Source organism: Tripterygium wilfordii, chromosome 5 (genome assembly GCF_013401445.1).
Source record: "Tripterygium wilfordii isolate XIE 37 chromosome 5, ASM1340144v1, whole genome shotgun sequence".
Lineage (NCBI taxonomy): Eukaryota > Viridiplantae > Streptophyta > Magnoliopsida > Celastrales > Celastraceae > Tripterygium > Tripterygium wilfordii.
The window spans coordinates 1,252,268-1,269,966 of NC_052236.1; the positions used below are offsets into that span (position 1 = coordinate 1,252,268).

At 35.5% G+C, this 17,699-nt stretch overlaps 1 protein-coding gene across 1 annotated transcript; it reads right to left on the bottom strand.

Moving 5' to 3' along the window:
- Nucleotides 1–331: 331 nt before the first annotated feature.
- Nucleotides 332–13,922, bottom strand: LOC119998704 (alanine--tRNA ligase-like). The gene is made up of 23 exons (XM_038846075.1): nucleotides 13,597–13,922; nucleotides 12,722–12,960; nucleotides 12,038–12,178; nucleotides 11,075–11,221; nucleotides 10,658–10,810; nucleotides 10,263–10,392; nucleotides 9,839–9,935; nucleotides 9,102–9,222; nucleotides 7,592–7,651; nucleotides 6,591–6,641; nucleotides 6,416–6,511; nucleotides 6,166–6,267; nucleotides 5,218–5,340; nucleotides 4,376–4,519; nucleotides 4,221–4,292; nucleotides 4,061–4,136; nucleotides 3,799–3,941; nucleotides 3,594–3,702; nucleotides 3,294–3,481; nucleotides 1,930–2,019; nucleotides 1,637–1,819; nucleotides 1,350–1,517; nucleotides 332–658 (listed from the first exon to the last, which is right to left on the bottom strand). Exons 1-23 carry the CDS (start codon nucleotides 13,913–13,915, stop codon nucleotides 587–589), a joined length of 3,024 nt encoding a protein of 1,007 aa, XP_038702003.1. The 5' UTR covers nucleotides 13,916–13,922; the 3' UTR covers nucleotides 332–586.
- Between the last annotated feature and the right edge of the window lie 3,777 nt (nucleotides 13,923–17,699).

The following is a 17,699-nucleotide window of genomic DNA, read 5'->3' on the forward strand; positions in this document are numbered from 1 at the left end:
AAGGTACTGACTTGAAATATTTGAACATGACGAAAAAATCTATCCCCCACAACAATTTACATAAACCCCTATTTATATTGAGTGAACTGAACTTTAAAATAAATTTAATCAAACACACCGATGGTGCAATCAAACAACTACCTGGAATTTGTTACCTAGTTTAACAAATTAAATTAGTTAAATCCTTTGTGTTTGTTCATCTATGGCTGTTTATTTTGCCCAAATGACCCCAAGTCTTTTATCTTTTGAATCATAGCTAGAATTATCGGCAATGCGATGAAAAGGCCTCTATTTAATTGCAAGAGAGCTTCTATTTAGGCCAGAATAGACATCTGAAATTTGAGTACTCTTTTAAGTTTTAAAGAACCAACATTCAGCAGTTATCTTCTCTAAAGATTTACTGGATTAGAGGCTTTTAGTGGAGGAATAAATTTTCCAATGACGTGTCAACAATTGCCTTTAATTACCAGGTTAAACTACAGTTCAAATAGTGTACATTTCACCTCATATTTCCCCCATGAAGGTTGAAGAATATAACCAGTAATATCAGCAACACACCATGATCCAACCAAAACACTCAAGAAACTCATCCCAATCTCATTGAAGCAAATTTAGCTGCCAAATCCAAGGCTTTGCTCACGCCAGATGCATCCGTCCCCTGAATTTAAGACGACGAAAGTTATATGTGAGTTACTCGGAGTAAATACTTGACCGCACTAGAAGATCACATAAACATAACAAAATGGAATGAAAGCCCAGCGTGACAACACAATATCACCGGAAATTAAATCAAGGATCATCTCCCTTTGTGCAGCAATACCATCATTGTTGATTTGGGATTAATGAATTTGAAGAAAGGGGCTCGGATATCACAGAGAATTAATTCTTCACTAATACGTTGCTAAGCCCTAAGAGTATGAAGTTTGCTTCATGCAACAACTAGTAAAATGATTTGATATGTTTATGAGCTCGTCTCCTCCTTGCCAACTAAGAGCACCCACAATCTAATATTTATTCATATATTGTCAACTGAGATCTAAAATTTCAATCAATGTTTCCAAGTCATCAAAAAGAAAGCATAGTGATGCTCAAGGATATGGTCAACAGTTTTGTTCTCGAAGCTATTTAAAACCAATAAGATAATTCAATCACCATAAAAGGAACCCAACAATTTCAGAGGGAAGGAATGCAATATTAAATCAAATTACGACAGTCAATGTTTCACTACCAATGTTGGATATAATTAAGCTACAGCTGACATAGAACGAGGATTAATGTCATAATTTTAACAGTGTAAAAAATCAAAATACGTTAAAAGGAATAAGTGCAAATCTGAGAATATTGCTAACCTGGCCAGAAGCAATACCACCTTTTCCTCTACCACCTTTTCCATTCAGAGGCTCCAGAGCCTCTTTCAACCACTCTGACGCATCTAGTTTCATGCCCTCCGGCACTCCTGCACACGCCACAACCTTATTTGTGTCTTGGTCTGTACTAAAAACCATTACAGATATACCCTGCATCAACCAAGAAAATCTTAAAACCTTCTACTATTAGATAGATATGTAAAAAGCATGACTTGAAAACAAACACAAAATCAAAAGAAACAATCTTCCAAACAGAAAGTGCTGACAACCTTTTGCTTTAAAACTTTCAAAACTGCCTCACGAACAGCATTTGTATCTAAACCAACATCAAGATGACCGACACTGAACGACTTCCCATCAGAAACAGCAGCTTCAGCTATCTTAATTGCAGCCTTTACAGCTTTCTGTATGTTTTCTTCGGCCACTTTCTTTTGAGCTTGTCTGACTTGATTCTGATACAAGATGAAGACATCTAGTAAATAGAAACAGGCAAACAAAAAAAATAGTACTTTCACAGAACAGCCAAACAAGACAGTGTCTCCTGTTTAGCCGGAAACAGTACCTGGAGTAGGGCAATCTTGGCCCTGATATCGGCCTTCTTAGCTGCTGGAATATCTGCCGAATCCACATCCTTTTTTAGAGATGCGACTTTCTGTAACGAGAGAAATCTAAATGTTAAACAGGCTGACAACAAAAACCAAAGTCCCTCAAGTAGTTTTCAGAGAAACCAATAGACAATTATACATCAACACCAACTACAACATTACTTGCTTCAAATTCTTGAAACTAGATCCCACATATAGTTCATCCACAATAACGCAGCAAAGATGCTGTGATGCATGATGTTGGAAAGTGGAAACTTCTGCATTAGTGAACTCTATAATAATCTATCATGTAGGTCCCCTTTTCACTGGATAGGTACCATCCCATAAAGAGTCTTTTTCCTGATATTAATAAGCCAGCAATCAACAAAGACTAGCATCAAAGATTAGATTAACATATCTAGCGCTAGTATAAACTGACACATTCCATCTAGATAGATTTGTCCAGCACTGGGAGATTGGCACCGTACTGAACTTTTGGGAACTGATTTAATTCTCCAGAATCGACACAAGTGTGGAAGATAGGTTGTGCTGATTGTTGACTAAGACGATTGCTTCACTGTCAAATCTTACTAAAAGCACCCCAATTTGGTGACTCAAATTTCCCTAGCTCATGAATCTGGAAGGCTGAAACCCCCTCAAAAGGTGGCTTTCGATAAAATTCAGACCTTAGTCATTTTGCAGAGAAAGGGCCTCAATATTTATTGTCAACAGGTAGCTAAGAAAGAAAGTCTATTGACCATCTTCTTCTGCACTGCCCTTGGACTTTGGAGGATTTACTGGAATCTTGTTGGTCAAAGCTGAATTAATGGCATGGAATAACAAACCACAAAGAAGACCAAGAGGAAGAATCTGCCGATGCTGAATTAATGGCATGGAATAACAAACCACAAAGAAGACCAAGAGGAAGAATCTGCCGATGCTACCAATGGCTATTCTCTGGTGCTAATGGAAAGAAAGAAATATGAAACTTGAAAACTGTAGGGATTGTTCTATAGATGTTTACCTAACAATATTTGTTTGACTTAGACTTTGCTGCTCTTAGTCTAGTAATATTCCTGGGTATCTACGTCTTTCTGATAAATTTCTTTTCCACTCAAATGAAAGTGAAAAAACACACATCACATCATAGATGTAGTAAAAATTCTCAACGAGATCTATGTGTGGGTTATGGGCAAGCATATAATTTTAAAAGAGGTGTAACTTCACACAATACAAGCTTAACAATTAATATGATTTGTAAATCTGAATAAGCTCCATGTGTTTTTCTTCACTTGAAAATAGAGAAGAACGAAAGTGGTCAATGTCTGGATTATTGACAGACCTTTTCCAGTTGACTTCCTTCTGTTTTGGATGCCTCGTCAACCTTCTGCTCAAGTTTGGATGCCTCACTCAATGCTTCAAGAGCACAATCAGTTGTGACAGCAGTTATCCTTCGGATTCCTTTAGCAATTCCCTCCTCAGATAAAAGAACAAATGCTTTAGCTTCTCGGGTATTTGTTATGTGGGTCCCTACAAGAATATGAGGATTCAATACCCAATAGATATATTCATTCAATATCAATGCAAAATCAAGAGTAAGATAGAAAGAACAAGCACAAGATAATTAGAAGGGGAAAAAAACCTCCACAGAGCTCTGCCGAAATTGATAACCATTCTTCATTATCAGGATCCGATAGAAGGTCCTCCACTTTCTGACCAACTGACACTACTCGAACAGGATCAGGATATACCTGCATCAAGAATGGAGAAGAGGTTATAGTATATGGCCTTTTACCAGACATCTGAACACCCAATTTAAAAACAACACAATAGCTGTTTCCACTTACTTCTCCAAAAACAGCCCGTAGACCATTGATACGTTTGGCTTCCGCAAGGGTGACCTCCTTGGCATATACATCTAACTCAGCTTTTATTTGCTCATTAACAATCGACTCAATTTTCCTCAAATTTTCAGGATCAACTGGCTTCCCTATTTAAATTACAAGTGACATTTTAAATATGATTCCTCTTGACACAAGTACACAAGTAGCAGTATGGAACAAACCTTGGTTTTTTATTTCGAAGATAACGGCGTGGAATTAACCTTACCATGAGAAAAATCAAATCTCAGTTTTTGAGGAAGAACAATAGATCCCTTCTGGTCAACATGATTGCCAAGTACTTCCTGCATTCATATTATACCTCCTATGAAGCTAAAAGACGAAAACGATACTGTGCATGCTGAGAAGGCATGGTTCGTCAAACATACCCTAAGAGCAAAGTTTAACATGTGCGTGCAGGTATGATTAGGAGCAATTTTGTTACGCCTCTCATAGTTGACCTGGAAAAGTCACACAGTCAACTATAGTGTACAAAAAAAAAATCAAACTACATGAAAAAAGGGGCATAATTTGTTCCTTATACCTTACAGATACCTATATCACCAACAGAAAATCTGCCCGTGGATTCGATAAGATGACCAATGTGAAGGATGAATCCTCCATAAATTTGGACATTACAAATTTCAAATGAGCCAAATGGGCACTGGATAAATCCAGTATCAAAAATCTGCACCGAAGAAAACCATGTTAGACACATAGAAGTCCTACTGGACAAAGAGAGAGAAAGAGATCAGAAACCAAAAGAACGGGACAGACAATTAACTGTTAGGAGCAAAGATAATTTAACAATAATTATCCCAACTGTTTCCAATCATTATTCACCCCTGTAAGGAATATCCAGAAGGGTTGTCCAACTTTGGCATTCTATTTTACATGCTGCTTATATGTTGCTGCTCCTCCAGTAAGTGAATGATGGAACAACTTAGCGTACACATCATTCAAGAACCCAAATTAAGGCTTTCATACATTTAATGTTTCAACTAAATTAGGAAAGGGAATGGCAAAACTATGGCTGTGCATACAAAACAAATAATGAAAATGTCATGTGCAAACATTTAGGATAAAGGACAGTAAATTTGAGGCATATGCCTCAACTAAACTCTGCCAGAAGCATTTCACATGTAAATGGACACATTTCCCAAGTCTCACGTCGATTATAACGTTAATATCAGTACCAATCAACACAAAAAATACAGTCACTGTAAACAATTACTTCAATAATCACCACCAAATCCCAGGCAAAAGCATGTAGCTTTCTGAAACTTTAAAAGTCAGTGGACTGCTATAGGTCATGCCCATGCATAAATCATAAGATCAGATTCAACCACATCGGATAACAAACAAATTAAATGTGTTATAAAATACCTGACCACCTTGCTCAGCATAGAAACTCGTAGATCCCAGAACTATACCAACTTCTTCCTTGCCAGTAACACTTTCGAGGAACTCAGAGCCAGTGTAAATAGCTTTTATTACAGTTTCATGGTCCTGACACAGAGACCAGTGAAATAAACCGAGATGTTTGAAAAATCCAGTGATAGGAAAGTAAGAAAAGGTAAATGAAAAAAAATACATGTTCTAGACTTCTAGCAACAATGGGAAAATAAAAGCAAGATGTCAAAATTCTAGTAACATATATCAATACATTGGTAGAACAATACAGCACTACCGGGAATGCCTGCACTTTCAACACTAAAGCACATGTTCCTTTAGCGGGAGAATTAAATAAAAGAGACTTACATTTATTTATCCATTCTAGCAGTGCAACTAGATTGAAAATGGAAAATGAGCACTGAGGTGTTATCCAAAAAAAAGGTTCCGATAATGTAATTCAAACACTAATTTCCAAATACCAAATTTTAGCCAAGCTTTTTGCCCAAAATAGTTTCATAACTTTTTCCCCCATAGAGTGGCTCAAAATGCTCTTTTCAAGAACAAGAACCAATGGTCAGGAGGAGCAGGAGTTTATTTTATTCAGAAATAAAAGACGATGCTAATAATAATAACGTATTCCCATATTCTAATCATGTATAAGGATGGCATTTAGAGAAGTAATCAACATAAAGTTGTGGCATAAAGTTTTGGCAATGTCCACAATATCTTAGCACGATAAAAGGGCGGAAAAAAAAAAAAGAAAAAAGAAAAAAGAAGAAGAAAAAAGTGGAACATTCACATGATGATCATTGTTCTAAAAGTTTAAAAACTTTACTACAGTTGTCACCTAAGCGGTTCTTAATAACAATACACGTGTGTTTCCAGATACAGTTACACATATAACTGCGCGTATTATGCATAATACATGTATTTACTAACCTGGAACCATATGAATTTGTAGGTATCATTTGTTGCAGAAACACCCCTCCTGTGCAATGTGGAGGTGGCTTCAGCATCCATGACAATGACGCCACCAGCTTGCTGCCAGAAAATGTTCACTATTTCATGACTTCTTATAAATCCTTTTCAGTTCCAAAGCTCAAAATTTATGATAGGAATAGGCTAAACGACGTCATGTGTTGTACAGTTATAGTTGATACAAATAAGCAAAGCCAGCCCCCAATAATACCTTATTCTGTGAACTCCTGGACCTTTCTCTAGCCTCCTCCATGGCAACATTGAAACTTTCAACATCGACTAACAGTCCCCTCTCTTCCGCCATCAACTGGAGGAGAGAAGTAATTTTCAGATGCATAGGGAAATGTAAGAAGTTGTTTAGAAAAAGTATAAAGCCAACAATGTACCTGAGTCAAATCTAATGGGAAGCCATATGTATCCCACAAGAGAAAAGCATCCTGCAACCAAGAGATCATTTTGGCTGAAGAAAATTGTCTTCCTTTCAAATTAAATGCAGCTGACATTTTGGTTTACTTTTAAATAGATGATATAAATGATTATCTTAACTTAACAACTGACTTTGTCAAACAGTATCTTAGTTTGGAATTTAACCACTGTCCTACTTAGTGTTAAACACAACTCCTATAAATGCCATCCGGGATCAGTAATCAATTATAAAGTTCCATCATCAGAGCTCAAGTATTGAAGACAATGTTAAATTTTCAATTGAAGCTTTGTTGTGCAGCTTCATCTTGGTGGATCGTGCACAGCCAACTTAGTAGCAAGTAAGGCATGGATCCCTAACATATTAGTGGAAAACTGAAAAAGTGGTAACAAGGAAAGGGAAACAAATTCACCAACAAGAGTCAGGTTATGCTTCTTATCCTCTTTCATTTGTTAAGTTGAGTGGTAAAACCAAGGAGAAAATTTAATGATTCAATCGCAAGAAAGAAATACAAATTCCACAAGCCTAAATCAAACTAAAGCAACAAAGAGAAGCAGATAAGTATATTAAACCCCAGTTACTGAATGTGTGTTATTTCTCCACTTCAATAATTACCAACTAAACTGCCACAGCTTAAGTGCTCAACCCAAGTCAACCTATATCCAATTTTCGGAAGATGAAGTGCCATAAATAATGTAAGTAACGTCACTGGTATGAATAATGTGAGGACATTCTCCAAGAAGTATACAAATACATGATAACAACCTCAATACAAGCCAACATAAGCAAATTAAATTAGTATTCATTCAGGGTAAAAATTTGCGTCCAGTTATTGAAATGAAGAGCCGATGAGCCATGCATCACGTTCATATAGATATCCATCATGTCGAAAAGTCCAATATGAAAGAAAGAATGCGACCACATATCACTCATAAGTTTAAACTTCTATAGAAATGTAGTCACCTGTCCACTTAATAATTTCCCTTCCACATCCTGTGCAGCCTTCTTGAACTTTTCAATTCCCTGGGATAATTTGACAATAAATCAGTTTTTGGAAGGAAACTCATGACACAAGACCTACCAGAAATTGGTGAATTCATGCCCATTGGAAACGTACATTGCACGAAATGTGCCTTCCAAAAGGATTGAGCAATAAAATCAAAGTAGAAATTTCAAGGCTAGCTAAACTCACAAATATCGATCGAAATAAGGATAATCTTGTAAAAAGAAATTTCACAAAACAATCCCTTCTCTATAAAAAAAGATGAAGCATATGGCAAAAATCATGATCACATAACCCAAACCAAAATGAATAAATAGACAATTAATCTACAGTAAAATCAGTAATGCCCCAAGAAACTATTCCCAGTAGATACTGACATATTGCATTGTAAAAATAATTGAAAAATTAATGGTTGGACAAACATTGGAAAATATTTTTTTAAAAGTGATCTAACGAAAAAACATAGGAACAACAACGGAAACAAGTCTAAATCCCAGATCTCTAGGTGATTGCATGAATCCTTGATGAAACGCTACCAGGAGCCCATGGCAAGAGTTTTCTTCCGCCATGCAATTCCATCAAAGGCTAAAATTTTCTTTTGCATCTATGTACTTCCTTCTTTTTTTAACGCTAAAGAATTTGTTGAGAAAAGGCACTAAGGGAGAACCAATTCTCTAAATAATATCTAGTGCTTCATATTACAAGCTTCTAGGTCCTTAATACTCACAAGTCACACCCCTTACAAACTGTTGATGTTAGTTACTTTAGCATTCAACCCAATAAATTAACTTGTTGGTTTGGGACATTTCACATCATTTGTACATATATTCTAACACTCCCCCTTACATGGGCTAGACAATCCGATGGTCCAACATGTGGACAACAAACGAGGCCCAACACCAAGGCTACTCTCACAAAGGACCACACTTGGGGCAACGACAAATACACACAAAGGCTCACACTTGGGCAATAACAATGGGGGTTTAAATTTCAGAAGCTAAGATTTGAATACAAGACCTACCGCTCTGATACCATGTTAAGATTGGTTACTTTGTCATTCAACCTAATGTTGGTTTGGGGTATTTCACATCATTTAAACATATTCTAAGTTCTAACACAAACAAATCAATAGTAAAACATTGCAATTGCTACAGTCGAGAATGGATATTTCATAGAAAAAGTTAAAAGACAATTAATATTAAAACTCCAAACTCAGACCCTGTTTACACAGACCAAATTGAGGAATAGCTTTTCACCCAAATACAAACCAATCAATCAGTGAAAAAATGATAAATTTAATTTGTTATTCTTCATGGTTATTGAATACAATTACAAACTAAATATCCAGATGCCATCATATATATATATATACAGAGAGAGAGAGACAGACAGACAGAACTTATAGTCCATGACTCCATGTATTTATTCATATTAATGAGGCAGCAAGAAGAATGCAACATTTATGCTTACTTTCAGTAAAGTCCTGCCAAAGCTCGATTCCTCTGCTGCAATTACATCCCTAATACGTGCTTCATGTTGTTTCAGCTCCGGAAAAGTATCACCCTTGACTTTCACAACAACACTTACAAGCCTAAATCAAATTAAATCAGTAAGAAGAAAATAATTAAGCTCTCACACATTACTTTTTTGGTTCAAAGGGAAGGTTAAGAGAGATGATAATATGAGAGAGATGATTTTGAATTATGTGACCTTGTATATTTCTTGACACCTCCTTGGTGCTGTTTGTTACTAATATTACATTTCCACTAAAAAAAATAATAAAGTATCTAGAGTCAATTGAGCTCATGGCAGTCACAGTGTGCCTGAGTAAGAAGTTAAGCATTAAGCACAGATATAAGTTAGTTCAAGAAGTTATCAGGCGTAACATCAGAAAAAAATACTCTGGATTGACTTTGACGATTAAGTTTAGGAAGCTAGATTTCAAACTTGTAGTTGAACATTCTCAAATTGCGCTTAAGCACTGGTCTAGTGGGCTTAGTTCCAATTTCTTTGCAAGTTTGTCTTTCTCTTCTTTGTAAAGTCTGTTGGGTTGCACCCCCTTGGTGCCAGTAATAAATTTTTCTCTTCAAAAAAAAAAAAAGAACATTCTCAAAGAGAAATAAAGTTGGCTAACCTCAAGCATTAAAAGATATGATAGTCAACGCGAAAGATATTTACGATTACCAAATTATGGTTTCCATTCGTACCTATTGAAAAATCCTTCTTGGGCATTTAGGACCTCATTTCCATAACGAACAGCTCGACGTAAAATACGCCTTAGCACATATTCCCGACCCTCATTGCCTATACATCAAATAGAAATACAAGTAGTTCATTTTCAGACTAGTATAACTGCCACAATTAAATGGGGGATGCAACTGACATTATTTACTTCAAACTTGCTAAAAGACAATCCCAAATGGTTACATTACTAATAAACAGCGCCATCATAAGCAACAAAGTACCAATATACCAATAACTATTTTAACTGTTTGACTCAATAGCCAATCTTTTAAACCTAAATGACCAAATATGATCCATTGCATTCATAATGCCTTTACACAACAATTAGAAAGACAAACTACCTCAGGAATAACTAAGGCAACATAATCCCAGTTTCAAATACTCTACCTGGACAGGAACCATCTGCAATGGCAAACGAGAGAGTTCGAATGTGGTCAGCAACAACTCTATATGCCATGTCAATTTTTTCCACATCATCTGCTCCAACTTTTCCAGAATAAGGAGGAGCTCCTGTTGCCTAGCATTAGTTTATCCGAAGACTTAGGAAATGGAAATAGACGATATAGATGAGCACTATATAAATGCCAAAAGAAAGAGAGGAAAAGAAAACACATAAGAGACCACCCACAACAAGTAATCCAAGTATGCGACAGAAAATTTCTTCAAGAAACCAATAAAACGGTTATGTTGAAACTGAATTATAATTTTCTTTCCCATTAGATGCTCTGGCCATTTTTTAAAACAGATTTCTACGAATAATATTGTCAGCAACCTCATCATACCTGTTGGATAGCATCAAAGAACGGCATGAAAATATCAGTATCATAATTGCTCATCTTATTCTGGAGTACAGAAGTCAATCTTTCAAAGCCCATTCCTGTGTCAACATGCTTAGCAGGCAACGGTTTCAAGGTCCCATCGCTTTCCCTGTTAAACTGCCATAACAAGAACAAAAAAACTGAATGATACATGCAACTCATTCACAACCACCATACTACACACACACAAAAAAAAGGGATTACCTCCTAGAGAAATACAAATTTAAACAACAACAATAAACAAAAAATAATGCCAGGAACGGCCAAAATCGTCTCATTGACGGATTATAAGGCACAATCAGCACAAACCACTGAAATATCCTCACAACCAACCCCTCTAACAAAATCAAAAGCCATAAAAACGTAGCAGCAAAGTCATACCTGAATAAAGACAAGATTCCATATTTCAATGCATGTAGGATCATCATTATTAACCAATGACGCGGCATCACGATTCCCAATTCTATCATAATGTATTTCAGTGCAAGGGCCACAAGGTCCTGTATCACCCATCTCCCAGAAATTATCCTGCTCAATTATACAAAATAAATAAATAATCACCAGATAAAAGGCTTAAAGACCAATAAATAAAGGGGAAAAAAAAAGAGGACTGTTTTTCGATTTGGGCATTCAGAACTAAACCAAAAACTGCATACAGAAACTTCATATGATATTGTTCCTCATAAGAAAACATCCAGACGATCATAAAACCAAAGAACTCCAAACTATACTTGACAAGCAAAATAGATTGTTCGGAGTAAGAAGATTAAAAAACCAACTGAAAAATAAAAGGAAAGCATTAGGGCAAACTTTTAGAGAGTTTAGTCAGTTCAACCTACCCAATGATAGAAAACAATAGGACCACAAATCAAAAGCCTGCAAAACAGTTTCTTATCATGAAAGCAAATATTATGACTAAATACTTCGCACTGCAGGGTAAAAAAATGGCAATTGAAAAAAAAATCCATCCTTGAATAAAAATCAATATACAAAACTTTTCAATGGTTATATCTGGTGCATGAAAAAACAAGTTCATAACTCATAAGTAGCCTCATACTCAAGTGCAATACATAAGTGAGAAAAACCACTATCCCATGCAAGTAGATATAGATGCATATAAATATTCTTTGCAAAAACATCTTCAGAACTCATAAGTTGTCCCATATTTAAGTGTAAATACATAAGCATTTCACCTATCCATTTCAGATCATGCACTGGTCAAGGGACATCTTTCATGACTTAAATACCCTCTAGGGAAAAAAAAGTTGAACATGGATTGACCAATTGACGCATATGATCTTTCAAATAAAAACTAAATGATTGCAAATAATGAAGAACACATACTTTACAGCCAAAAGGCAGCACACGTCCAGGTGGTAAAAACTTCAACCATAGATCCCTTGCCTCAGTATCAGGGGCAAGACCAGCTTTCTCATCACCACCAAAATAGGTGGCATAAAACCGATCTGCTGGCAGTTTATACACCTGCAAGCAATTAAGATCCACAAATCTTCATGATAAACTTGTTCGACAGAGGTCCAATAAATCAGCGACAGTAGAAAAATAAAGGAGCTCTAAGTTGACAGATCTTAAGTGCCACAAAACTTTCACATGAAACACATTATATACAGACCCCACATTCCCCACCTAAGCATTACTTTCAACTGCCAGTTGGGGGAAGACAGAGAGAGCAAGGCCATTGCTTCTAGTTCGAACATATTTCTCTTGAAAATTTCAATGAACATATAATTAGCCATTGAGTAAAAAGTAAACCTAAAGAATGTGCAAAAAAACTATGAATTCCTTTGTAGTTTTGAAAATAAGAGTCAGTAGTTCAAAGAACAACAGTACCCCATGCATACTTAAGCTGGAGAGTGCTGGTAGCAACAAGATAGGGCTCCATACACCGAAGGTTAAGAGAAATTGTGAGTACGAACGGCAATTCTTGCAAATAAATAAGTGGAAGCAAATAACTAAGCAATGTAAATTCCATTCAAAAAAAATAAGCAACGTAAATTCATAAATGACCTTTGTAAGAAGCTCCCAAGCCCATCCAATGGCTTCTTCCTTGAAATAATCACCAAATGACCAATTTCCGAGCATCTCAAAAAATGTATGGTGATATGTGTCTTTACCAACATCGTCAAGATCATTGTGCTTTCCTCCAGCACGAATGCACTTTTGAGTGTTACAAGCACGGGTGAGTTTGCTTAATTGGGTGTTGGGATCAACCGTCCCTAGGAAGATTGGCTTGAACTGATTCATACCTGTCCCCTCAAGACAGAAAGATTAATTTCTCTAAAGCAAACCCCCAGACCATTCATCCTATGACAAACTTGAAATGCTTCATAATTTTAATACATGCAAATATTTATCAACTTTTATCATAAGAGAAAAAAGAAGTTAAATGCAATTTTCTTACAGAGGGAAAAATCAAGAAGATTCAAAATTTTGGTCCAGAAGCATTAAAAATACAAAAAATTAAGTACCTGTAAATAATTTCCTATTAGAAAAATATAAATAAAAGAAATGTATACATATATGAACGAAAATGGTTTCATTGCTCAAAACATTTCTTACCAAAACTGAAATTGGAACATTCAGACTAAGTTAAAAAAAAATTCTTATGCTTTTTGGTTATTTTATCCCTTCATATTTCTGCCCACCAGAAACAGCGCACAAATTCAAGTTCAGAAGTGCATCTCAATAAGCCAGCAATACAAGAGATACCTATAAGCCAAAATGAGGAAATTAAAAGAAAACAAGAGCCAAAGTAAACAAAATTTCGGTCCTACTTTTACAAAAATTATATGTATTAATTCTCACAAAAAAAAAGAGCTCGTAGATTCTTCAAATTCGCGAAGTCAATCAGACACGTAAACGAAGGTGGAGTACAACTATACCAGCATTGGCAAAGAGAAGAGTCGGGTCATTGTGTGGAACAACGGGACTCGATTTCCAGTTCACGTGTCCCTTGTCTCTGAAGAAATTAATGAAGGTGTCCCTAACTTCCGTCGCCGACCACTCGACAGGCTTCGACATGTCGACGGCCGCGATCGTCACCGCCGACGACTGACGCGAATACGACGAGGTGAAAGACGAGAAGAAAGAAGCAAGGCTTGATCTGCAGGACGAAACCCTAGCCGGCACAGAGAGTGCATATGTAGGATTGAGAAGACCTAGTGGTAACGTTGCTGGTGTTCTATGTGATAATCCTTTCATTCATAATATTAACGCTAATAGTCATCAATAGAGCGTAATATTTTTTTTATAAATACCAATTGAGAAATTTGCTTTTAATTAGAAATTTAGAATTAACATTGGCACATATAAACCTAAGTCAATCAATTTCCTTACATTTCCTTATTTATTTCATTATTTATTTATTTATTTATTTATTTATTTGTGAACACATATATTTCCTTATTCATTTATTTCAATTTTTCCTTTTTCTAAATATTCGGAGTAATAACATTTTTTGATACTGAATAATTTGAGGCAGTTCAATTTGAAAATTCATTTTTCAAAATTCAAATATCGAAATTTCATTTTGAAACAAATTTGAAATTTTGATACTCAACTTTAAATGTTTGAAAAATGAATTTTCAAGTTGAATCCAAAAATGCTATTACGATATTACTCCATAAATATAGTATTTTCGAAATTTTCGACTATCTTCAGTCAAAATAGGAAACAAAATCATACCGCCTCCAATAACAAGGGATAAATGCATTAAAAAGGTATTAACTATTGCCAATTTTTTTTGCCCTTTAGGCAAGAAAAGGTCCCATTAGGGTTTCATGTGTAATTTGTTTGAAAGGAATGCAATGTTTATTCTTCAATTATTTTAACATTAAATTATAACATATTAATTTAATTATTTTCAAGGTAAAGAATGAAATTTGAATCTATGACCACTTAGTCACGACTCACAAGGAATGGACGGGATTCTCATTTTCCCGAATAATAAAAATTTGAACACAATAGTGAATTCACCTATTGACATTGTACATCACTCCACATTAAAATAACACAATACGATTTATGATTAGGGCTTCATACCACTTAAATTTATTATGATATTTGAGTTTTAATGGATTTTTTTATGTACGAGATGCATATGAAGAGAAAAATTGAAAATATTTGAGAGAATTAAATTTATGGGGAAAAAAATGATAAACCTCAAAAGATTAAAAACAATATATTTTTTATAACAAACACTCATATGATAGTCTAACAGTGAATCTCTATGGGGTTAAATTGTGAATTTCTCTATTGTCAAATAGTATAGACTTGGAATGTTTTGAATTCGATTTCTCAGTGAAACAATATAAACGTGCTAACATTTGGACAACTTATCGAATTCGATTTCCCTGTGAAACAATACATTTGTGATAATGCGTTAGCATTTCGACAACTTATCTTGTATGATGTTCAATTGGACTACCAAGAAAAAGGTTGGTCAAAAAAAATATTGATTTAAGTATATAATCATTGGGTAGGATTGGAAAAAAAAAATTAATTAAGGATGTGCCTTTTTTTTTTTATGGAAGCATAATATGGTCATATTGTCAATCGGACCTTGTATCCGAATTTTTCTTATCATACTAAACGGGTATTCTGTAACCCGACCCGTAACAGCAAGGAATTTGGTCTGTTATCCATTCCATTCACTATCCTCCCTGCACTCTCACTAATCACTATCCTCTTCCCGACTCCGTCTCTGCGTTTCGCCCACAAAGATGGCAACTTGCTCTACCCTTTTGAGCAGCGGTCGCGTTAAAGGTTCGCTTTTAAGAATTTTCACAAAATCTTCATTGTTTCAATTATCAAAGTCTCCCTGATTAATTGGGTTTTTTTTTTTTTTTCTTTTTGAACTTGCTTTTGTGGGTTAAATTTGTAGGATGGTCTCCTCTAGTGCATAGAAAAGAGAAATACAACGTGGATGTAAGTACCCATCAACATTTTTCTTCTTATTTATTGGTTTTTGTGTCTTTCTTCCTTATTTTCAGTGTTTTTAGTGCAAGAATTGCTAAATTTTCCACTTTATTATAACTGGGTTAGTAACTCTTTTTCTGTTTTATCTTTCAATCTTTAGTATGATTATTCTGGTTGGTTTAATCAAGAAGGAATCAGTTTTTTTAGATATTATAGCAATCTACTAGAAGTGGGGTGTAGATAGATGATCTTTGAATCGTACTTGTATGCCTTGAGTCCTGAACTGAAGGCTGAACCCAACATAAACCAGTTTATGGTGCTGATTGAACTATCATATCTGGCTGGCTGTTTTACTCTCATTGTCAAGAAGATGAACATTGGAGTGGAGACAGTAGAATAGCCACAACATTCATGGTTGGAAGAAATATCTTGCTGTGATATTTCTATTGAAAATTTCTCTCATCGCGGGTCTTCCCAGTTTGTCATAATTTTTAAGCATTTCATAAGGGCACCATACTTACCCTGATAGCTATCAGTCATTAGTTACGAGCTGGAGGCATTAGTTCTTTGTTTCAATAGTTGATACCATAATGGTTTAAATTTTAGATGATGTATTTTGCGTCATAATGTTTATACTAATATAGTGATCCAAAAGTTTATTTGTTCTATCTTTTGCTATTGGTGTGTGTATTATATGTAAATAATTAAAGGAATAAAAAATGTTCATGCAAATGGCCATATATTACGGCGCTTTGGAATCTGTTCTGATGGGATTCACTCAAAGCAAAATTACAAAAACTTTTACCTTCTAGCACTCTTAGAATCTTGTTATTAACCAAAAACTATAGGGCTCCTTTTTTCTTTTTTTTTTCTGAAAGCCTTGAATATCATTACAAAGGTCGAACTTGATCCTTGAATATCAAATTATGGAGAAGAATGTGATAATATTAGATTTTATGCATTGTAAATACCTACATGTAACTAATAAGTGCAATAATGAAAATGTGAAACATGGAATTGCGATATTTCTCGCAGTATTCCCATAGTACTTATAAATAACTCCCAGTTAGGTTATTTCTTTTTGACAATGATTGTTTTTCTTGTCATAACAAAAACCAGAACCGCTTTAGCATTTTTCGTTTAAAAAGGAATTTCCCCTCATTTTTAACTTAGCTTAGGTCGACTAACCGGACGACCCCGGTGAGAGAGCTTTCTTAAGGATTGGCTTTCCTACTTACCATGCTTTCCATGCCATGTGCTTCCTCCAATACTTGAACAGGGGCTGCCTATATAGTCAAGCCCGTTCCTCAACAAGCTAATTAAGGGAAGTGGAGCCCGTTTTATGCCGAGAAGAAGAAGGGCTCTGTCTGTTAAGAATTCGAGATCTCGGGGTCGGGCCGAGGAAGTAGCAATAGTCGAAGTCAAAGTGGAAAGTTCTAATCATGTGATCACTGCAAGATGATGAGCATTCCAATACAGAGGGAAGCAGTATTGATGACTCTGTTAGGATTTAGAAGTCACTTTCTTTTATATGTGGTCTTTAAGTTCTAATAATTTATCTTATATAACAATAAAAATTTTAGGCCATGGGCAGGAATGCAGATGGTGATTCCGTCATTCTGGGATTCTGGTGGGTTTTTTTGTTTTGCTTCAACAAGCTTTCCAGAAAAATACATTCTGTCCTTTTTAGAATATGCAATTGATAGTTGCAAATGCTTTGAATAAGTACATGATCCATTGGTGACTTGAAGAATTCTTAACCTTTCAGACTATCTTTATGTCTTTTGTCAATAGTTATATCACTTCCAAAGATCCTTGTGTTTGAAACTGTTCTTTCATGTGGCAGGAATGGGCGAACTGGTCACAAAGTCCTAGTCGGAATTCCCGAGTCTCAAGGTGTAACGCTTGTTGTTTCCTTGGGGTAACAGCTTCTAATGATATTGGATACCCACAAATAGATGCAACCATGATAGGGGACGCCAGTATTGTTTTTGGGGTGGTGGGGAATATCAATCTAACCATACCGGTAGGATCAGCCGTTGCCTCAGATTTTATAGATAAGTTGTTG